Below are 24,757 nucleotides of genomic sequence, written 5' to 3' on the forward strand. Positions count from 1 at the left end.
CATACATGTTTACTATATGCATACAATCAGTACATTGTTACTCAGAATTGAATCCATATATATCATTTAGTTTTTGTGGTTACATAACTAACTGCTGCAGTTTTATGGCGTCAGAAACAGTGACTTTCTTTTGAAAATTTGTCAGTTTTAGTGACAGTTCATTATTTGCAAAAATTCATTACAGTTACTTTATAGTTTTATAAATATAATGGTTAGCTGTAAAATTAAACAACCAGAATAAAAGAATTGCATCGATTAGTATTGTCTTTATAATTCTACTTATTTTACACACTCAAAGGAAGCATGTGAACTATGTATAACAATATGATTTTTATTGCAATATCACACATTTGTATAAGTCACTATTTAAATCAATAATACTTTAAAATTTTCATCTATACAACAACAAAAAATCATTAAAAATGAGTACCACATTCTTCCTAATACAAAAAAATGAAGGCAATATATATATGAAACTGATCGAAATCACTAGATCAATAGGAGCTTCATTTTATAGCTACATATATACTTTCATATAAAATGACTAGAAGATAAATAATAATTATGATAATAATTTTGTACTTAATATTTTTAACGTACAGGAAGAATGGTTTGAATAATCATGATAAAAACCTATCACCAACAATATTTCCTAAAGCTCCAGGTATAATACTGCCATTCTTAATCTGTGACATAAACCAAATAGCTGGGATTAATAATAGCCTTTTTAATCAGAATATTTAAAAAATTCTCGACCAAAACTAAACGTAGTGTAGCAAACAGATTCATCTGCTTAATAAAAACAGGACTGAAACCATGAATCTATATACTATAACTCTGAATAGCGCATTTATACAAGAGTACATGGGAAAGGAGGAGAAGATGTTAAAAAGTTACATTGATTAAATTTAGATTAGTTAAGAGTGCAAATGAGCAAACATCTAATAATACGACCTCTGACATAAAATAGTATTAGCTAGTTGTTACTCTAAAGTTAACGAAAAAAAATTTCTGGAATAGAAATAAATAAAATATGCTAGAGAAACTTTGTATAAATTACGGGCGTCAACATGTCAAATTCTTTATAACCAGAGTGGATCCCGAAAAGGCCAATGCTATCATTCTACTCATGTCCTTCGTTTTGTAGCCAGGTTGTAAAATAAGCAAATTTTTGCACAGTTGGGCTGTGGATCCAAACCAATTAATTATTGGTGCCAAATCTTGTTACAGAGAAGGCGTGCTTATAACCAGCGAGAAACAGATGCATTGTTGTTCTCTGAATAAGGCTTATTTTTCGTTAGTACAGAAATTTATAGAACTACAAACAAAGATAATCCCAGAAATGTTGGAAATGTAAAAACGTTATGAATAATATATCTGAGTTGCCAAAATTATTAAAAGTCATAATCAATTTTTAAATAATTCAAACAACTATGGCAAAAGTTAAAGTTATCAAATTTCTAATAAAAATACCACCATGTACTTCAAAATTTAAAACCAGATGTAAGGTGTTTCCATGAAAGTTTTCCGATTCGCTACAGTTTGGACTGATGCGGCGTGCAGAATAAACATTTTAAAATAAGGAACTTAATTTCATGAACAATCATTCACGATCAAATTAGAAATAATTATTTCTAAAATTTTTGATATTTTGCATGTATATTCAATCCATAATATTCAACGACTATAATAGATGTAACTCGAATTTGCTTTCAGTAAAGGAAGCTGATGTTAAGTGAAAGTTTCATGTAGTGCCTTTTAAGAGACAAATGTATGCATGTAATAACTTTCAAGTGTAAAACATGTAATGACTTTTAAGAGACAAATGCATTTCTTTCCTCAGTAACAATAATCATTCGCATTGGAAATATTTTATTTATCTTAAATATCTAGCACAAATGACAATTAGCATCATCTATTGGACAAAATTAGAAAGGAGAAAAGGAGAAGAAAGGCGTTTAATCATTCTTTCAGTGAGAGTAATTATACAACTGCCCTTATAAATTGTTAAATTTCTAAATTTTATTGACCATAATTTATTTAAAACTCAAACCATTTTATTCCTTACTGTCCAAATTATTACATTTAATTTATTTATCTCACATCGAAATATAAAATTCCAAGATATTTTCAGAAAACCATTTTTTCAAAAATGCGCAAAACTATATGAATTTCAATTCGATGAAAATAATTCTGTTTATCATTCGGTAAATTAGATATAAAGATTGTATAAACCAAATTATTGTCATAAATGTGTCTTATTATTTTAAGCTTAAAACGAAGATTTTTGTCTGATGGATTATTATAGATATATTTTGTATTTGAAACAATTTCAGAGAAATGTCTTAAATCATAACTACTCAGTTTTTCCTAAGCAATTTTATATCTGAGCAGACACAAAAGGAAATATATTTTTAAGCACTTACTTTATATCCACATTGACATCCGTTTTTTAAACTATATTTTCAAACTCATTGCAGGAAGAAATATTTATTTGTACTGAAAAAAACAAAATAGCTGTTAATTTGGAAGAGAGTAATTAGAATAATAAATAAAGATGAACGACTGCCAAAATAATGGTGAAACTTTTTGGATACTATAATGGGATTCTATAACTTGTCTCAGAAACATAATCTATAACTTGTCTCAGAAACATAATCTATAACTTGTCTCAGAAACATAATCTATAACTTGTCTCAAAAACATAAAAATTAAAGTGGTATAAAATTATTTGGTACTTATAACGTACCAAATAAACTTATAGGTGGCGAAAGGAAAGAGAGAGAATTATTATAAAAATGTATTACTGACTGAAAATAAATATTTTCTAAAACTGAGGAAAAGTATTTAGAGAAAAGAAAACGTAGTGAGTACGTGGTACTATGTTAATGTACTCCTGTTTCAACATCAAAATTCTAAGCCGTGAAAATGCTGAAATCGCTATATTTATCAAACAAAAAAAAAAACCCTAATCCAGTTATTAGAATTGATATTTACGGGGATATAACATTATTTTTATTATTAAAGAAGATTTATTAGAGAAACTTTTAAAAACTTAGTAAAAATAGCTTATTTCTGTTAAATGACGCTAATTATTTTCATAATTATGCATTCAGTTTTAATGTTTCTGCATCGAACAGAGAATGAACGTAGGTCCTCTTGACCTCTAGACCAGTAATTTCTTGCCTGAGCTACAGAAGTAATTATTTTACTTCTCATTTCGAGTAGCCCATTTCTTCTACAAGATGTAAATCTTTAATTTCAATTACGAAATATAGTAATTAAAATGTCTGACGAAAATGTTTGCTTTAAATGAGGATGTAAAACAACACAATGCATTTTCTCAATTCATTCTATATAATGAAGGAATAGGCTTAGAAGTAATGATGTGGAAATACTGATTGCACTAACTCTGTTCTCGCTAAGACACTGCTTCGCTGTTCTCTTCCTATCTCAACAGCATAAAAATTGTAAATATTTTTGAAGAAACACGATTAGAGTACCAAGTGAATGTGACCATAAATTTCAATTTGCGGCCGCAGGTCACAGCTTTATATTTTTCTATAACATAAACAATTTTACATCTTTATATTCATCTCTACCTATAATAAAAGAGTCTGTCTGTGCGTGTGTGTGTCTTTCGTTCGTGCTGCGTATAAGCTAATAGACACAGGCCTACGAAATCTGGTACATAGGGTGTTGCTAGACAAGAGCCAGTGCATCTCGAAATGAGTTTTTCAAAATTCGAATGAGATTTTTTTTATTTCATGTTTTTTGGTGAAATCGCATCAAATCGATAATTCTCTCTCATTATATCAGTAACAATGGCTGCGTGCCATTGTTGCTGATATATCACTGTTACCATTGTTGCTGATATCAGCACTGTTGCCACTCGGAAAAATGAGGGCGATAATTCTGTGCAGTTTTTAAATTTAATGTTTCTCTTGGATACTGGACGCTTATCGAGAGAAGGCAACGGGAAGTTGATTAATTTATTTATTAGGATAATTAATATTTTTATTGAGGTATATTGCTTATTTCATTGCAATTGTGTTACATGTAATACATTTTTATTGAATTTATTTTATAAAGTTGTTCTGCAGAGTAAAATTCTGTGCAGTTTTTAAATTTAATGTTTGGTGTTCCCTTTAGGCATTTTTTTGGTACATTTAAAAGCTAGACGAAGGCTGACCGCGGAGCGGTTAGTCTATTATATAAAGATGAATATTTAATTAGTGCAATCAGAATTTCTACAACATCACTACTTCTAAGTCTAGTACTTCATTACAATGGAGTGTGTTTGTATATTTATACAACACTTACACATTTAAAATAAATTCTTTCCAAGATTAAAAAACTGCTTATCTGATAGCCTATTTCTATATACAGGAGCAATATAAAGTAACCACATAAATTAAGAGCTAATATGTTATTGATTATTAATTCATTATTGAAGCCGTAAAAAGAGGTATCTATGAATAATGAAATAATTGCTTTTAAATAAACAAATGCGTTAAAGGGCAAATAATTATATATTCAGCAGTGTAATAAAATTTCTCCAATGTATTCTTTCTTTAAAATGAGGTCTGCTTCGAATCATTTATAAGAAAACATTATGTACTATCTATCAAGGTAAAATTTGGAACTGCAATCAGTAAGTCCTTGCTGAAAATATGCGAAAACAAAATTTCCCACAATTGTAAATTAAAATCAAAACGACGCATTCATAAGTAGTTACTTAACCATGGCGTTTAGCTTTCTAAGAAGGATACATATTTCTTTTTATACATTAAAATAGATTTTAATGTTTTTAATCCGAACTAAAAATAATACTGTAGCATTATATGATTCTTACAATCCTCTAATCTAATATTTGAGGTATTATAAGTCATATATAAAAATGATTTATTAAATCATGAAATGCATATGGTCCCTTAAGAATTCGAATAGTAAGGTTAAGGAAATGAAGGACGAGTGGTAGGTGAAAGAAGAGGAGATGAAAATAGTATTTTGTAATTGTGGAATAGTTTTATGAGAGGAAAAATAAATACGCTTAAATGAAAGAGGGGGGGGAAAGACAACATGAAGGATTTAACATGGGTAGGAATTTGTTTTTCTTCTCAAGATACACTTAAGCAAAATGAGGTTAGCTTGTCACTTTTTTAATTTAAAAATAAACCTTTTAGATCCCCCGCTCTGCGCACTATGCTTGCTCATATAGATTGAAATTATGTAGCGATTGAAATTATTACAGTTAAATATTTTTCTTTTCCTTTGCCATGCTAGCATTATTTTGCCTTATGTAACCGCCACAGAAATTAATTCAAACTACTATTCATTTAACTACATATAAAAAGAAATATTTGGCACAACAGTTTACTTTAAGAAAATTTTCTTTCATCAATCTATTAATTAGAATATCATTTATAAATAAATGTTCTCAACTGCGGCTTGTATGTTTCTATTCATATCATCTTACTGTCGGTATCCTCCTATTTTAGTTACATTTTTCTTGTCACTTTATTGTTCATTCGCATTCGCAGTTTTTAGAGTTTTATCACTCTTAATACATTTAATACTATTAATATTTACTTCCTTAAACTCACGAATACGTTAAAGATTTCATTAAGTGCTACGTTAAAAAGAGTAAGCCTAGTATCCGGATGAGTCGCTGTATAATATAAATTTTCACATAATAGATATACGCATTGCTTGAGATTGATTTGAGCGGCTAATTAACAAACCTTCGATTTGTTAGATGGCAAACTAATCATTAGTTTAATAAAAAACATCACATTGTCAAACATAAATGTGTAAATGTTTAAGATAGTTACTAGTAAGTCAGGAAAATAAACACAGTTTGATGCATCTTGAAAGACAAATGTCCCTAATATTTTTATGCAACTAAGCAATGATTTTTATAAATCACATTAGGGAGAATCTTAAAAGTGGCACCGAATATTGAACAATTCCATTTAGCTTGAATGAAACTCAGATTTTTAAGCATGTGATGAGTTTCTCATGGTTCTGAAAAATTTATGAAATAGCGTTTGTGATCTGCAATAGCAGAATTTTCGCATTCTTGCGCTATTAATGCAATCAGATTGGTTACCATATACATTAAGTCTACTAATATCATCTAACACACGGTAAGTGCCATCCTCCATATCATATCTAACTGTACCTTCAAAGATACCCCCGCTTGGGTTGACACTAATCACAAGTAAGTAATCGCCTGGAGCATTTATCTTTTGACCAAGAACAACGTGACGATTTATAACATCATTCTGATGTTTCACAAATCGTAGCACCATATCATTAGCTTGTCCAAAGCGCGCGTCCAGGATTTTACCCATTTTTAAAGGAGTGCAAACATTTTCGTAAGGTTTCAGTTGTTCATTTATAGTATCTATGAGTGCAAGTGCGCAATTCACAACTACTGACTCAGTAACTGGAACAGGTCGATGAGTCTGACAAGGACACCAGTGGGGTAAAATGTTAGCTTGTTCGCAATTCCTCTCCTTTGGTATCTCTTCCAGTAAGCTTAAACCATTAGGAGACAACCTAGAAATAGTTGCATTCTCTTCACTGAAATCAGACTGTCGAGTAACATTCAACAGATGCACAAGAGTTGCATGAATATCAAATGGAGTTGTCAAACGTTCTTGATTTCTTCTGAGATTTTCAGCGAACTCGGGATACTTTTGTAGAAACCATGTTGGGAAGAATAGATAAATAAATGGCATTCTCTCTTCGAACTTCCCAATGTAAGTTTGGCGTATGGGCCCAAATCGTATTCCGTGATCACTAAAGAGAATCATAAGACTTGTATTTAAAGCACCATTGTCATGCAAATCCCTCAAAAGATGAAAAGTTGGCTCATCGGCATACCCAGCAGCATTCAAACTATCATGAGTGAGCCTAGCAACGAATGTAAACGCAAAGAGAGGTCTATTATTCATCGTTTTAATGAAGTCTTTCAAGTAGTTATACAATATATCCATTTCTAACTTTGACTGTAAACAATTCACTTTGCTTCCTCTTCTAACTGCAGATTTTTCTACAGCTAGTGCGAAGGGACGGAAATAATAATCAGCTGGTGGATCTCGAAAACCTCTTTTTAAGTAATTAAACGTTGCTATATGTGGCGCATCTTCTGCAAATAATGTCCGATAGCCTCTTTCTGAATAATTTTTCCATATAAAATCAATATCATCAAAGAACATATCTTGAATGGACTCATTCCAGTAATGCTCGATAAAATGTCCAGTAAGTAATGGCACTAAGTTCGGAAACGTATTGTCAGCTACTTTAGTATAACCTTTAAGTTCAAATGATGACAGATTTTCTTTTAAAAAGCGATGGGTTTTTCGGAAATGACGTAAAAAATTCAGTTTTGAAACTGAATCGATGCCGACGATGATGATATTCAGTTTTTCATAATTTAATGAATGTTGGCTTTTCGCGTTCTTTTCTTCCTCCACATCAGACTTTAGAGGCACTAAAGGAATGAACTGAGTTAAATTCGGAAAATCCCCCATAGAACATTTGACCATAAGAAATTCATCGCTCAGAGGAACACCAAACTGCAATTTCTTAGAACTTCCTAATACATATTTATTATCTGTTCTATCCTTTTCTGTCCCAGGATCCCTTAATATGGGACGGTAAGTACACGATAGATTATTTGGATGCATGCCGTAATAGAAGCTCAGAAGTTTATGGTCAAGGGTTATTACGCCATTAGCTCTAGTGTTCATAAATTGTGGTCTTCCCGGACACTTATATGGTGACTTGACTTTGCTGATGAAAGGAAGCACAGATGGATCATAAGGGTCCCAATCCGGTATCTGGCATCCGGGCGTGTTCAGAACGAACCCATGATTGTCGATCAACCATTTAAGCTGGAGAGGTTTAGATGAATCAGAGATTATTTCATCACCAGAATAAGACAGGAAGATGACCAATCCCAGAAGGGAGAACGTGGATAGGATGATAAATGTACGACGCATCAATGATCCCATAGGTGTCAACTATGAGGTTTTCCTTTCGTCGCGGAATATTCATAGGAATCTGTAGAAGAAAAAGAAGATTATATCAACAATCAATATTAATGTTAAATAATTATTTCATTTCATTTAAATGTGTTACTTTGCAGGAATTCCACTAATGAATAACAATAGTTAAAAATGATTTTGAAATGAAATTCATAGATTTTTAGGAAAACACGTCCGACTGTTTAACAACCTTCAGCGAATGGATATTTATTTTACTCATTTAATGATACAGCAGAATTGTTATAAACCAAAATTTCTGGTAAGTCAAATAGAAATAGTTCCACAGGCAAAAAGTATTAAAAATCTGATGCTAGGTTTCATTCGTTAGTAGAATTTCCTTAACTCCAAAAATCTGTTATTTTTTTTTTAAATGACGCTGAAGTTACTTTATTTATCGTCAAATATTATTCCCAAACCATTCAAGATAAGCTTCAAATCTCCACTACAGGATACATAAATAAAAAATTTTACAAACCCCCTTTTTTAATATTTAACCGCCTCCCCAAGCAAATGGACTTTTCTTTTTATGAGTAATTAAAAACTAAGTCGGCTGTTTTTCATTCCGAATTTTTTTGTAAAGCGTTTGTTTATTACATATTCTTTTAGAAATCAAAAGATGAAGTCTTTAAAATACCGTTCGTTATCATGCTATTTCATATAGTAGTTTTCCAGTAATACATATGTTGTTAAAAGGGGAAAATATGCTACTCTCTCCAATGGCAAAGAAACTATTTTATTAATTTTCATTAACTCTCTCCAATGGATATATGCTATTCTATGATAGAACATCATTTCGTATCAACATAGCTTAGAAACTGTTGTCTAATACCTGAATACCGGCTAGAACTAAAATGTCCCCTAACACCTTACGACTAGGGATCGATATTTTAGACTTGAGGCAGATGCTTTCCGGTCTTTATGAAGCCAGCAAATTCGTCTGTTTAAGTTTCATTTGCCCGATTAAGTCTGATTCGGGAGTGCGTCATATTTATTGCGGGAAATGTATCTTTTAGATCGAAGCCTTTTTAACCTTTTAAACATTATAGCTTTAGATCGTAATTTCACTCTCCAGACTGTGTTAGAAATGACTTATACTATTTAGCAAAATATTTAAAAAAATGGACTGGATTAGATTATTTAAATTATGGCAAAGCTCTTGAGAGCTATCTAGGACTTTGGCTAAGACTAGGGAAATGGCTTATATTCACGTTACGTATGGAGAAAATAACGAAAACACCCATGCCGCCAGCCCACTCACCTGGATTTGAGCCTGATTTTAACTGCTTTTGCTTAGCTATCTTCTCGGTTCGCCACTGCAAGTCTTTAGGAGAGGGGAAAAAGTGAAGAGAGAATTACAAAAAAATAATAATTTCATAAAATGCAAAATATTACAGAACGCGACGTTCAGACATTCTTTATAGTATACTCTTACTTTTAGTAGTTATTGAATCCTCGAAATAAATTTCGAATAGTTTACATTATTATAAGCGCTCGAGCTGTATATGTCGTTTTTATTTGTTACTTTCCTTGTATATTAAAAGTTCTCAAATAAGAATCGCGATGCATTCTGAAAGATTGCTAACAATTATTGGCAGTCAGAAACATTAAAATTTTTTTTAATATTTAGATAAGTATTTATATATATATTAAGTGATACTTGCAGGATTTTATGTTAACTAACTAGTTAGAATGATTTGAATTTTTAACTTCTTTCCGTAGTCTTCACCAAAACGCACATTTTTTTGTTGTGTATTTAAGCTTGAAGGCTTGAATGTTTTAGAGCTACAGCTTCTGGTATCCTCGCATTATATTTAAGTACTATCCCCAGATCTGCCAAAATTCTTCCGGCTTTTAGCATCTTGCTAATTGACATTTAAAATACAGGCCTTTAATTACCTTAAGCTAGCTTAAGGTGTTTATTTTGCGTGTAGTCTCAGACTATGTTACCTACATGTGAATTTAATTTCATCTTACGCTATTACCTTATAGCCTCAAGTAATGGAGGTATGTCTGTCGCACAAGCAAGGTCTTCTATTCATTTAAGAGTTAAATGAAAATTTCATTTCAACCTTTCTATGATTTGGTCATTTGCTTCAGACTACACCGTATAGCGATAACTGGCTTTTAAGTCTAGTAAGGGCTGCTGGGCATTGAGATAATTTCTATACGTAGCAGAACGTTTTCATACCATGTAATTATTTTAGTTTTTATACATATTCGAAGTATTAAATTCATTCTTACTTATTTAAAAAGTAGTTTTCGTTACGTGAACGTAACTTATTTTTAAAAATTATTTCAAATCTTTATTCGACTTAAAGGCTTGCGTACTCACAAAAATTTTGTCAGATCAGGAATCGGGGTATGTAAAAAGGTTAAGAAATACTAATTTATATGGGATTCCATTGAGGTTAATTTCTTATCCTAAGTGCCACCTTCCAATTAATAATTCTTTCATTAAATGGAAATATTTATGAAGTGACTGGTTGTCCGAAAGAGGTTGTGACTTTATCCGAAAATTTAATAACATATTATGAAATTTGTTTGCACAATACAGCGAGAGAGGTTTAGTGATTTATTTGGAAAAAACTTTCCTCTATGATAAAGAAGCGAGTGTGGGGTTTCTGAATTTGAACTGGTACATTGATTGCAGTCAATGCATGCATAAAATTACATTCAAAAATCATATGCAAAAAAGCATAAAACATTGTTTATTTACATTTCATGCATTCCATGTACGAGACTGATGACTCTATGAATACTAACAAATGGAAAAAGAACATTTAAACTCTTAAATATTTCTCCTGCTTGCATAACAATAAATTTACTTAAACGTTTTGAGAAATTAAATTCTTAATTCTTTCATTAAACACCGACAAAATTAGCTGCGACGCAATTCAGCCTTCACTTGCCATTAGAATAGTCTTGAGTATTACAGTCTCTGTTTCTGTGTCAGAAAATAATTCGCCTCAGAGTCATTTTTGCATTCTGAGCTATAATTCATACACGAAATCCAAGCTTACAACTCAAAAACGGTTTCCTATAGTATAAAATATTAATATAAAATATTTTCCTTATTTTTTTATTATTTCCTATATTTTCCTCCCTTTTAGAAACGCTTTTAGGAACTTAGAAAATATTTAAGAATAAGTGGCATGATTTATTTATTTCGTAGAATATACAAGGGCCTTATGAAAACTTAGTACTAGCAGAGGCGAATTTTCATCTAATCAGATGCAGAAAGTATACATCGATATCACCAACAGTCAGCATTATTATGTAGTTGGATTATTCTTCAAGATTTCATAATAAATTACAGTAAATAGGATACATTTTGCGTTTCTGGTGAAGAAGCAAAACATGGAACGAAGAAACCAAGAGCTCCGAAGGTTTTCATTTATGGTAAGTTAACGCAGTGCATAAGATGCAGATATTTTTACAAAATTTTCTTTAGAAACATGTCTGATATTCCTTCCTCATGTTTCAAGGTGAAAATGCAAATAGCTTCCTCTGCGGAGGGGGCTTAAAACCGAAGATGGAGATTTCTATAATGAATCATTTAGGGTTTGGAAAGGAATCGACTTTGGAGAGGGAGATGACAGACATAAGAATGCTTTACCAGTAACTAACTGCAGTCAGGAAGAGGAGTGGACTTTTGTCTCTTGGAGAGAGGTATTTCGAAACTTATGAATATAAATCTGCGTAAGTAATATTTATGACTTTTAGCCTAATAAATTTACTATTTATATGCAATACAAAAAACAAAGTCTCCTTCTTATGTGACTTACAAGAAATCGAAAAAAGGGCTCGCGACAAATGGCTTCAGTGATCTGCTAGACAAGGTCTCATGGAAAGTAATAAAGTACAATGACAAGTACGCATTCTGACTCGCATCACATGCGAGAGGCTAAATGCGAAACTCTGTTAATTTCTTTCTGGGTTTCTATTCCCGAAGACTGAACGGTTAACTAAATGGGAATTTTGTGGTTTTCTCCATATCTGCCTTAAATACAAAACAGTTTTCGTAAAATGTGATCTACGAAGACATCCATCTCATCAGGAAGACGTTTCTCGTATTCTTTGCCATATATTAAAATATCACATCTTGTGTAAGAAACTGATAGTTTATATTCGATTTTTTATAGGTATGAAAATAACAACTCATAATAGAATAAAAAAATCTGATGTGTACACCACATGACTTCCTTGTACGGAATATTAAATTATATGCATTTTTTCTTGCATTTTATTTAAACTTATTAGATTGAATTTAACCTACTTCGCCGACAGCGCATAAACCACAATAGAATAAATGCATTCTTTAAAATTCACTTTGTTTACCATATCGACACTCTGGCGCTAGGTTTACTTAACTATTATATTTCATTCATATTATAACTCAGAATGCACAAAATTTATATCATGTAAAGAATTATCTAATAGTTGCCATATGTTCTATTCAAATACTATAACAAATCTAGAACTATGTATAAAAGAAATTAAGCAAACAAAACAAAAAAGAAACAGTTTTCCACAGACGATTGAGTATTTCTCATTCAATTAATTCAATTTTTACTTCGCGACAAGGCAAAAATACATAAAAACTCAAAATATCTGTATTAAAAATTACGAAGTAAATTTTAAGCGTTTATTTCCTCGAAAAAATTCCAGAAAGGATTAAGCATGATTTAAATAATAAATGAAGGCGTTATCTTTGTTGTTGCAAAGCTAATTTTCTCTAGATTGGTAACAAATCCGCTACTCAGCTCTTTCAAATGTAAACAAGATCAATGGCCGCCATCAAATTAGGCTTAGCGGCACTTAAACAATTTTAAAATTGTTGATAATTCTAAAAATATTGCATACAGATTTACTAAAGGCATAAAACCCTTAACCGGAAGGTAAAAACAACATAATTCAATCATTTTTAAAGCAAAAAATGTACAATTTACAAACATATAAGAGTAAAAAAACTGAGATTACTGAGCCGGGTAACAGAGTGGATATATTTATAAATATATTTATATACGTTTGGCGCGGCCAATTGAAACCAAAATACGAGGTGCACATCTACATGTTATAGTAGTCTTATATACAAAATTTCAACGTTCTGAGGCTACTCGTTTCTGAGTTATGCGAGATACGTACGTTCGTACGCACGTACGTACATACGTTCGTACAGAAGCCACGAAAAATTTTCTTCAGAATTCATTTTAAAGCAGTTTTTTTAGATTTTTTTTTGGAGGAAAAGAGTCTTTTATTCTGTCCTTACGTACAGATATTACGCAAAAACATCGTTAAATTGCATTTCGAAAGCGGTCAAAGTGGATATTTTCGTTGAAATATGCTGCCTGAAGCTTTTCGCGATTACAATACTTCCTTTTTACTTCGTACAAGGAAGTGAAAAGAGAGAAAATAACACCTTGGAAAGATCGGTGATCGGTAAGAAAATGTGTCAGAGTTCTCGTATTCTTTGCCATATATTAAAATATCACATGTTGTGTACGAAACTCATAATTTATATTCGATGTTTTATATTTATTAAAATAATAACTCATAATAGAGTGAAAAAATAGAGGGAAAATAACAGATTGGCAAACTCGGTAAGCGAGTGCATCAAATAACCGAAGAGAAAACTTTCTTCTGTCGGCCTGAAATTTCCCGACACGTACTGGAATCTCTTGCAGTTTTTAAAGTTTGAAAGTTCATCGGGTATGCGGCTGTTTGCATATAATAATTTGAAAAACATCACGGCATAAAACGTGTAGGTTCAATTACGATGTTATTCAACTTAATGCCTTTTTTGGAATTTGTTCCCGAACTTCATACGTAAATCTTTAACCTTTATTTCGATTATAAAGCGAAAGATATCGCTACGGATTTCCTTCTCAGTTACGAGCAAATTTTCTCACTTTATCTCATGTATTTCCTTGCTTTCCTTGCACTGTAAGCGGAAAAACCGGAAAAAGAATAATCCGTTTTTGAAAGGAAACGAAAAGCGTGAATTCATATGGCGCATATTACGCTTGGGAAAGGGATACTTAAAAAGAAGAGGCTGAAACATAATGGCGATTCGTCACGAGTCATGCCGTCTTTCTGTACTATGAGGTAGAAGTTTTAGGACGAAGCATTCCATCGGCAAACAGGCATTCAAGTTAGGGGATGATATGAGTTGTGTTCCTCAAAAAAGATAGCCGAGATCATAGTATTTCAAGGGCTCTGCATCAGAAGTATATCAGATGGGAAACTTGTTTTTTGAATATTACAAAAGACGCTGATAGGAACAAGTATTTTGTCTGCTTTTTAATTCTCGGGAATTTTCTTAAGTTCTAAAATTTCATGGAGTTACTTTTATAAAATATCGAGTTTCAACAGTGTATAAAACTGTGACATGTATTTTGTTTTGTAATTAACAGATGTTTTTAATGTCAGACAGAGCTGAAAAATTGACAAAATTATTTTTTTCTGTAAATATTAAAGCTGATAATAATGCATTCGTTAGTACTTTTGAGTACATCACTTTGCATATCCAGAGATATATCAAATGTGACACGAGCACGATTCTCCACAATCGTCCAGAGATTCCAGCGTCGTACAGTTATAAAAATGTACCGAAAGAAGACTTGAACTGAAATTATCACCCACTTATGTATTTAAAATCAATTAATATGAAGTTCATAATAAAAAATAAAATAATAGAATATTTGTTTTAAATAATAATATTATGGAATCCATGTATCCCAAATTACACATCATAAAACAGTGCCATTTAAGAAGCATTACTTAATGTTAATCTTTATAAAATTAATTTAAATAACGAATACTATAATTTCTGGCTTTACTATATGTATTTAATAGCACATTTCGAAAATAAAATGGTTGTTGATTCACTCTTGCATATGATGATAATTTACATATATTATTTTTACGTACATTCAAATTTTTCTTTTAATAAAACGTCAACACATTTTCTGCATTCGTCTCATTCTATTTTTTACATTTTGTTCAGTTTATGTAACAGCATGTTTTCCCTCTAATCTTCATTCATTTAATCTCATTTATTTATTTTACATCGTTTTATTCAAGCATTTAGATGTCAGGTCGAAATTATACTTTTCTGATTAGCTTTACTAAAATAACTACTTTACCTTAGTTATATTCAAATTAAAAAGACTTTATGAATAATATTTTAATTTAATGATTTATAAATTTGCAAAAGTTACTTTAAATTTACCTGTTTCTGCTTTACTCTTCTAGAAATGCAAAAGAAAATCGAACTTTCTGCGATCGAATTTTTTTTGCAAGAGAGAGTCAAATTCGTGATTCTCTTCTAGCTCAAGGAAAACGATATCAATTAAGCTAACTGATTTTCTAACATTTCCCATTTATTGCCTTTGAGTTAACTTATTTTATCAAAATTCTCGAGAACTACCTAGGCACATAGCCCTAGTGCGCTTTGCCATAACCAACTAATCCAAAACCGAGGACTAGAAGTGCTCCTAGTTCGCAGAACTATCTAAAGGAAACCGCAAACTCGTTGCACATTACGAAAACCACTCAAATTCTGCGCAGCTACCAGTCATGGGTGAGAATTGAAACTAGGACAACCTACCAGTGTTGCGTAATCTTATTCACTCTGCCGTTGTCTGCATCGTCTCATTAAAGGCCAAAACTCCAAAACTTTGTACTATGTTAAAAGGTGTTCCTCCTTCTTGACTTGAGTTATGATGATTAGTTGAATATGGAAAAGCACGGATGGGCTATTTGCCTAAAAGGAGGGATGCCTTCGTGAAAGATTTTCTAAGGGTTATTGCCTCGCATTTAGGTTATACAGAGAGAAAACCACGAAAATTCCAATGCAGCTAGGCCGTTCGCCGGGATTCGAATCCAGATTCAAGTACTAGAGTTCAGTTCTTTCAATCTCTGATGGGTTTAACTTTAATTGTGCGAAGTTATGTTATTCTCAAAGACCTTTACATCTTCAGCGTCTTAATATGTCGAAGCTTTTATCGATTATTAATGATGTCGTAATGAAAAATTAAGAACTTCATTAAAATTTATCGCTAATTCTGAAGCTGCTATTGGGTCGCTTCTTTCAGAATGCTTAAAAATTACTATAATTACTATAACGTTTTTCAAACTTCCATATTTCTGCCGTGCACTTGAGAAAAGCACAGCTTCGGAGGCCCTTTTTTCCCCTTGCCTGCTTCTGAATTTGAAAAAAATAACCAGTGTGATACATTATTTCCTGCATCCAATGAAGCCTCTTTAAGCGTCCTTTAAATAATTCTCTGCAGACGAACAACAATGAGACATACTCCCTAACTTCTTAAGGAAAAGGACATAAAAAAGATAAAAACGTTCAGATTTCTGTCAAAACGATGCACGTGATTATTTACGCACTATAGATTTCTCACTGTTAGGAGACTAAATAATGGGAATGTCATAACGTTTGTTACAATGACAGCTCACTTGCGTAAAAAAGTTTCATTGTTTGGCTTTGGATTATTTATTTAACATCTTTGTCTTAGGTATATGGCAAGGAATGTGTCATTGAGATATCTCCTTAAACACTGAGATTGTCAAAATATCCAAACTATTTTGAACAAGGCTAGACTTTCACATGCACATATAAAATTAATTTTATGCACAACACATTTTATAGTAAATATTTGCTTCTGAGACTATAAACAGAAGTATTAAGAAGTAAGTAAAAAAGCTTTTTACTTCTTATTTTATCTAAACTTTACTTTTACTACTAAAGAAGATTTAAAGATTAATTTAGCAGCTAGGCTAACCAGAAACTGAATTATTTGCATACGTTATCAAAGATGATAAAAAAATACGCACACAAATATATGCGCAGAGACATCTTAAGCTGAATTCTTTCAGAAATTTCCAGTGTACTGAGCAAACATTTTTTTCCAAGATCTTGAAGAAGAAACAAGAACATCCCGTACCTCAGTCAAGTGAAATCAGTTTTAGATAGCAAATTATTTTATAATTTAGGTTAAAATAACACGCCGAACGAAGATTGATTTAGAAGTCAAACAACAAAACCAGAGTTATATTTCCAAATTTTCCAGGTCTAGTTTCGATGGTTTTACCGAACCATCTTCCTCAGCTCCCGAGGTGCTCTCGCAAAGTGCAAAACTTTATCTCTTTCATTTGCACTTTGGCAGCTGAGAAGGCTGGTTCGGTAAAGCCATCGAAACTTGTCCTGGAAAATTTGCAAATAAACGCTGATTTTTGTTGTTTGAATTCTAAATTATTTTATGTTAATAATTTTCTTTCCGTCGACCTCCATCAGAATGCAAATAAGTCAGCTTCAAAACAGCAGAAAAAGCGACATGTTAGAGAGCGTACTTTTGAAACTCCCCTTTTTTATCCTGAGAACTGTGCCACTGCCAGCCGATGTAGTGTAGACAGGAATTGACACTTTTGCGTCGGCTAAAGATTAAAGTTAGCTGAAAGCATACAATTTTGCAGCCGGTGATTGTTAAGCGAAATCTTAATTTTGTTCTTATCGTTTTAAATACTTCTATTACTTTGAAAGTCCGCAAAGTAAGAGTGGATATCCTTTTGCTAATTATAAGTTAGTTCAAAGACTTATCAAATAAATCTTTTAGTTCAGTTTTACCTTTTATGTGGTTATTTGCAGTTGGACATTATCCACTGACGAAGACGAAACCTCGTGGAAGCAAATAAGATTAAGCACATATTGATATAAATAGGATATAGATAGATAAAGCTAAGCCTTGAACTTATAAAGCTGCAAGCTCTGTTTTAAGAACTGAATGAGTTATTGCTGATAAAATAACTATGATTAAATATCATTTCAAACACTCTAATGGAATCAAATATAAAATGAATAATGTAATTCGTTTCTATATCTCACCACAAGAAATGCAAGGAAATAATTACGATAATTATTTTGATATCCACATCGGAAATTTCAAAAATATGATGAAAATTTTTGTTAATAAAATTATTTAAGAGTATCCGTTTAACTTTTATTTCTGCAAGACGGTTTTGATTAAAACAAGTTTTAATGTAATTGACACTTCAAATCAAAGCTGAGAAAAATGAAATGAAGAAAATATGGTCATTTAACACTCTCGAAACGTGTTTAGACTTTTAGAGATATAATGAACACTCAAATCTGATTACACTGCTTTATGAACATTTAGAATAAACTTTTAAAAGAATGCTTATTTGTAGACGGAATTGAAACCCGAGTAGCACGTAGTACTCTTTTGCTTTAATTAAGTTACAAAATTACAAACCATTGAGCATAACTCCCATATAGTTTTGCAGTAGGATATATTATCATATTTCTTTCATTTTTATATCTAACCCACTGGTGCTCAGCGCCCTGTTCAGAGGATAAAAGACTCGGTAATAAACTCCTTTTTAGAGCTTTGAAAGCAATCCTGTCAGATTAAACTGCTAAATTAATTAAATCTCAAAAACACAACAATGAGTGATCTATAAGTGTAAGTTATAGAAAGCTTGGTCTAATGACAACAAAGTATCGATCCTTTTCCTTTACTCTTTCAGTTTCCTAGAAAGGTACTGAAGAAATATTGCATTTTAGATGCTTAAGATGCTTAATTTTAGAAAACTTTGAACAAAAAATAAAATTTTTATTTTTTATGCTTTTTATATTAAGCCATAAAATATTTCATGCACACTCGCATCATTTACCGTTGCAAATGAATGTTTTAGTTTTTCCTTGGTCAAAAGGAGTCATTCTTCAGGGAAGTCCATAGTTGATTTCATACGTTATTCTTATTCGAATATGGGGGGGGGAGCGCAACAGAGCTTTAATTAATATCGTTAAATTATAAACAATTGTCTTCTTACAACAACTTTTAATTCTAAAACCCCAAATTCCTGACCTATTTCCAGAGCTTCTATAGCCGTTGTAGATTTTGTTTCCTTATCAAACTTTTTATAGCGGATTAATTCAATGAAATATGCGAAATTCAAAGAAACATCATTACTATGTGAACGCATTCTAATTTGCGCCTTTCGGAATTCAGTATTGCTAAACTTTTTAATATACGATCGTTAATATTTATCATTTTGAAAAGATTACTAAGAATTCAACAAAGACTGATAAGTATTTCACCTTAATTCTTATATTTTTTTAATATTTTTCATCTTAACTTATTTCAGAACTTTTAAATAACATTCTGTTTCAGAATTCTCATATGATCTGAGAATTCTCAGATGGATTTGCCTTCCATTTACTGTTGTTGACAATATAATAAGATTTTTAAAAAAATCATGGTCAGTTTCATTTTATTCTGCTGATGAAATTAGAAAATGAAAATGACAGATATTCAACCAAAGTAGTAATCCAAATTTAGATTTACTTCTTTTGCTAGGATAAATATTTAGGGAAAATATGCTTTAATTAAATCTTTTAGCGCAATTAAAAGTTAAAACTTACTTGGCTTGTTAAAAACCAAACATCTACGACACATAACATGAGGCACAAATTCATGTGATTAGCTCGCTAATGTTGTTATCATTCAGAAGGGTAAAAAGTACTAGATCAGATGGTAAAGGTACTGAAACACTTAAAATTTTCAAAAATTACTAAAATGTATAAGAAAGCACTTTTTAAAAGTGGCTACCCAGCCCCATACCCTTTGCAGCCTCAACCAATCTACAAACGTGCACAACGGAAACATTCTTTGTTCATTTTACCGATTACAAATGGCTCTTGAAAGTGTGACAGGAAACAAAATAATATATATAAAAAAGAAAACTGAATGCAAACTTACTGATAAATACTGTGGCCAATTGGGGGGAAATCGCAATTTCCTTAAGACGCTTAAATTTTACTTCAAAACCTAATTACGGTATTAGCAAAAAACTCATATACTCAGTCTTGAATACTGAACGAATTTCTGTCGTGCGAAAGGAAGGACAAACTATTCGTTAATTTTTTAATATATGACATTAAATACTGAATAACTAATTAATAGTTATTATTTCTAATTCATCCATGTTGTTCTATTAGTTATCCAATAATATTTTTCATTAATAAATAATTCAGTCTTTAATAGACTGTTAATTAATAATACAATGAATTTATATACAGTATTCAAAACATTTTCGAGAACCTTTCTTCATTAAATATTACATTAATTAACATATGATAGTTTATTGCTTTTAACATACTGCTTGCAAAAATAACTTATTTACTAATCTCACTTATTTAATAAAATTTTGTCTTCAGAACTTTGCTCTAATTTAAAAAAAAAAGAAACAAAATTATAATTACGTGTTTCTATTTCTTTCACTACTAAATGAAGATGACTGGTTATATACTCGCAGGGAGCATAAAACAGTCTTTGAAAAACAGGACCATAGGCCCAGACTAAGGGGTCCAGACTTACTTGGCACTGACTATTCGTTGTTCTTGAATAAAAAGATAAAGATTTGAGTTTAAAAACCCAAACAGGATTTGACTGAAAATTAAAATGAAAATTGAGAAAAAAAGGAAGTACCCCAGTCACAGTTACGTGAGTACTTAAATTTAGTCTAAAGTATTGATTTAAGTGGATTCACACGTACCTTGTGAAATCCTGATTTCAGGTTTCATGCACTACCTGAAATCAGTCAATACAAAAATTTATCATTTCATGCACAGCAGACTAATTCCTTGTATTCTTTTACTGCCATCGCCAAACCATATTTACTCTTCCGCAGCACAAGAAAATTTGGAAGCATTATTCTGATGAATGAGAGTCGATTTTAAATCCAAAATTAAAGGCCTCTCATTAATGTTAAGATGATAGAACTAAAAAAGAGTTTCACTAGAAATAAACAAAGAATATTTTTCTCTCTTCAACTCAAGCAACAATACAATTTCCATGTCGAATACTTTGTTAATTATTAATTAGCTTCCAATGTTTTAAAAATAATTTATAAACTAATAATACAACATTAGACTTATTATTTGAATATTAGAACCCTATGTTAAAAGACAGCATTAGAATAAATGAACATTAATGCCAGTGTTTGAAAATACAATAAATTTATAAATTAATAATACAACATTAGACTTATTATTTGAATATTAGAATCCTATGTTAAAAGACAGTATTAGAGTAAATGAACATTAATGCCAGTGTTAGATTAACTATTCCATTAAGAGATATTTTTTATCCAGTTTTGATAAAATAGTGAACTTAAAATGCATTTTTCTGAGAAATAAACAATAAACAGTTTTACTTTGGTACAACTATAAAGGAAATCAAATATATCATTTAGATCGAATGCTTTGATGAGTTATTTGCCGATAAAAACATGCTGGGTCTGATAATTTAAAAAGCTTACGTTCAAACAGACTGTGTTAAATTTAAGTGGAGGGATTTAAACTATTCATGAAACACTACTAACGATTCCTATTTTAGGAAGCAATCAGAATTAAATTAAGGAAGGAGGTGAAAAAAAAGGATGCTTGTAATGCACCGTGTACATAAAAGTCCTTACCCGGCTTTTACTTTCGGAACTGTTGGTTGTAGGTTGTGAATAAAATTTCCCTTTTGGAAAATAAAATATATAGATCGATATTTTTCACAACAATCTGCATAGAAATACTTTTCATGTAACCTCTTAACATCAGAAATCTTTTCCTCGACGGTATTTTATTTTTAGTTCCGTACAAACGCAAACATTAAAATTAAACAAAATTGAACAAAACATTTCTCTTCATTTTGTGTGCGGCTCCTAAATATGATTTCAGTTTTCTGCACCAAATATCTCGGTTCGTTGTTTCGTTTGGGAGTCAAACTTTCCGTGTTTTATTTTTTATAACGAGTGCGAAATTATTCTAAATATAAATATAGGAACCGGAGGAAGATGTAAAAAGTTAAATTTCGTAATTTTTACAAAACTGATTTCTTTAAACTTAAAAATGGCAAATATTTTAAACATTTCTGTATTTGGAAGTACGTCTATGATAAATGGTTGCAAAAATAAAGGTCGGGTAAGGACTTTTGTGGGCAGGGTGTATAATAATGATATTTAAGAATAACTTCAGATGAATAAACGTATCACTAAGCTTTACATTTTTTATGTAACATTTTTAGTAGTTGTAAGAGAGAAGTATCGTAAGTTGCTTTAAGAGATCCTTACTTTAAAGACTCTCTCTTAGGAAGCATGCTAATCTTAATATTCTGGTGAATTTACGCCTCATATTTAGACATTTTGTTTTGTTACTATCAGTCTAACAATTTTGTATACTTCAGTTAAAATATCTAAGCTTTCCGTAGCTACGTGAAACACGTGTAATATATGTTCTAAACATATACCTTTCTTTGCTAAAGGAAAATAAATCATTTATAATTCTGTAATTTTCAAAATTTCAAACCCCGCATGGAAATTTCGGCTAAATAACTGTATTTAAGACTTAAGTAATGAATTATAGGAGATATAAAGAACGCACATGACTGATTAAACATGTGAACTTATGTTAAGTCTAGAACAAATACGTAAAATCAAAGCTCGGTTCGTAATCTGAAATTGCTACAAATTTTCAAAAGAAAAAGAAAAGTTTCAGATTCTTTAAGAGAATTTGTTTTATCTGAAATCAAAAAGTAAAAATCTATTTTGCTGCAAATTTTTTCCCTTTTTAATCTTTTCTTTTCTAATTACTTCTCATGAAAACGTTTTTAGCTAGTCTGGGTACATCATAATGATACATAATCAGTTGTTAACATTTAAACGCATTCTTTAAGGTAATAAGCTAAATGCATTAGTTCTAATTTCTCTGTTTATATTCATAAATTCTTTGAACACATAATCATTCGAAATATAATTGACTGCATCTAATAATTGGCCCACCAGCGGCCGAGCGGTAAAGTCGCTGAACACTGGTAGTTCGGTCCGAGGTTCGAATCCCGCGAACGGGCTGGCTGCATGGGTGTTTTCGTGGTTTTCCCCATGTGTAACGTGTATACGAGCCAGTTTCCCTTGGAAAGTCCTCCACGAAAGGCATCCCTCCTCTTAGGCAGATAGCCCTAGTGTGCTTTGCCATAATTAAATACACCACCACACACCGCATCTAATAATTAAATATCTGAAATGATGATGAAATTTATTACATAAATGTTTAAATAAGCGATCAATTCCTTCAAAGTATTCTTCGATAGCAATTTTTCTAGCATAGCCCCAAAATGTAATTATATCAAATGAAAAGCATATAATAATAATATCTTGATGGTAACATACATACATAAATGTAAAACTTCTAACCATTTATTGTTAAATTATGCGAAGAAAAAAAGAAAACGTTGCGAATTAACAAAGGGAAATAAGAATTTGATTCTTCTAACACCTTAGATTTAATATAATGCGATGTTAAAAGTTTAAATATCCGTTTCTACTGTGTTTACCTGAACCACTTTCATTCTTTTCGCCATCGACGGAACAGCTGGCCCACTGGGTTAGGTGCTTTGCAGCCTGTCGGATTCCGTCGATGGAATTAAAAATAAATCCATAAATAAATATAAATAAAGAGTTTCGTACTATTGTACTAAGCTAGTACAATAGTACTAACTAGTACCTCCGGAAATTTCCACGTTAAACGAAGAACATTGAAATAAGGACCAGAACATGCAAAGGAGGTGCATGGTGAGGACTGCTGAGACTAAGGGGAACGCTTTTCACTATTATGGTACATGTTAGGCATACAGATATATTAAGGATATGCTATATAATCAGGTACAGATGTAAAGATGAACAAATACATTACAAATTGTGGAATACATTAAATGAGTTCTGGAGTTAACATTAGCAAAACAACAACCTTGCGTTTGGCGTAGATTAAGTCAACAACAACAACAATTTGGGCATTCCTCTTTCTGCCAACTGAAGGTTTCTGAGGGGCGAGGGGACTCACCCCTCAGAACCAGGCACAGGGGTTCATCCCCTGCCCTCGCTAGATATAGTCAAGATCTCAATCGATTTCGAGAACAAAAAGGTACAGGCCCCTCTATAAGGTATTTCTCCCGCCTTCTTAGCGAGCCTCCGTGCTGTAGTGGTCTGCACGCTCAGCGCGTAATTGAGAGGTCCGCGGTTCGATTCCCGGCGAAGGCGTTGCGTATTTTTCAACTCTCCGGCCTCCAAAAAAAATCCTAATGTCTCTACAGTGGCGTCCGAACTAAAAGTGTGTTGGATGATGATTCTCCTCACCCAGGATTTAGCGATTGGGTCCCCTAGAAACCCCAGTCGCCCTTTAAAAGGGGGAGTATATAAGGTTATTTCTTCCACCTTCTTAGCCAGCCTTCGTGGTGTAGTGGTCTGCACGCTCAGCGCGTAATTGAGAGGTCAGCGGTTCGATTCCCGGCGAAGGCGTTGCATATTTTTCATCTCTCCGGCCTCCAAAAAAATCCTAATGTCTCTACACCTCTTTGTCAGCAGCAAAGAAAACTACAAGATTGGAAATCAGAGGGCGCAACGAGCGCCATTACACCTACGGCAGTAAAGCGAATGAGAAAGTAGCTCCGTATGTTGGCAAAAATAGTAGCGAAACTGAAAAATTACGTTAATAGAATTTTAAAAGCGTTAGAAAGGCATGGATTGGATTTAGAGTAATTAACTAAACAAGATAAATTTCTGTGAATGTGCTGCTTTCCAGTCTTGCAGATTTCTTTGCTCCTGATGAAGAGAGACCTGTACTT

At 31.9% G+C, this 24,757-nt stretch overlaps 1 protein-coding gene across 2 annotated transcripts in view; it reads right to left on the reverse strand.

The window, feature by feature from the left end:
• Nucleotides 1-315: 315 nt before the first annotated feature.
• LOC118182630 (uncharacterized) overlaps nucleotides 316-24,757 on the reverse strand; it is a 51,667-nt gene continuing 27,225 nt past the window's right edge. Inside the window, exons 2-3 of one of the 2 annotated variants that reach the window (XM_085807999.1) lie at nucleotides 9,316-9,378; nucleotides 316-8,073 (exon numbers count right to left, since the gene is read on the reverse strand). In XM_085807999.1, the coding sequence (XP_085664125.1) occupies nucleotides 6,000-8,024 (2,025 nt within the window). In that variant the 5' untranslated portion in view covers nucleotides 8,025-8,073; nucleotides 9,316-9,378 and the 3' untranslated portion in view covers nucleotides 316-5,999. The remainder of the gene's footprint in view (nucleotides 8,074-9,315; nucleotides 9,379-24,757) is intronic. The other variant, XM_035352002.2, reaches the window with a different exon arrangement.

This window comes from Stegodyphus dumicola, chromosome X1, assembly GCF_044657685.1.
Source record: "Stegodyphus dumicola isolate Sdum_Otavi_A_Nest chromosome X1, ASM4465768v1".
In the NCBI taxonomy this organism is placed as follows: Eukaryota; Metazoa; Arthropoda; class Arachnida; order Araneae; family Eresidae; genus Stegodyphus; species Stegodyphus dumicola.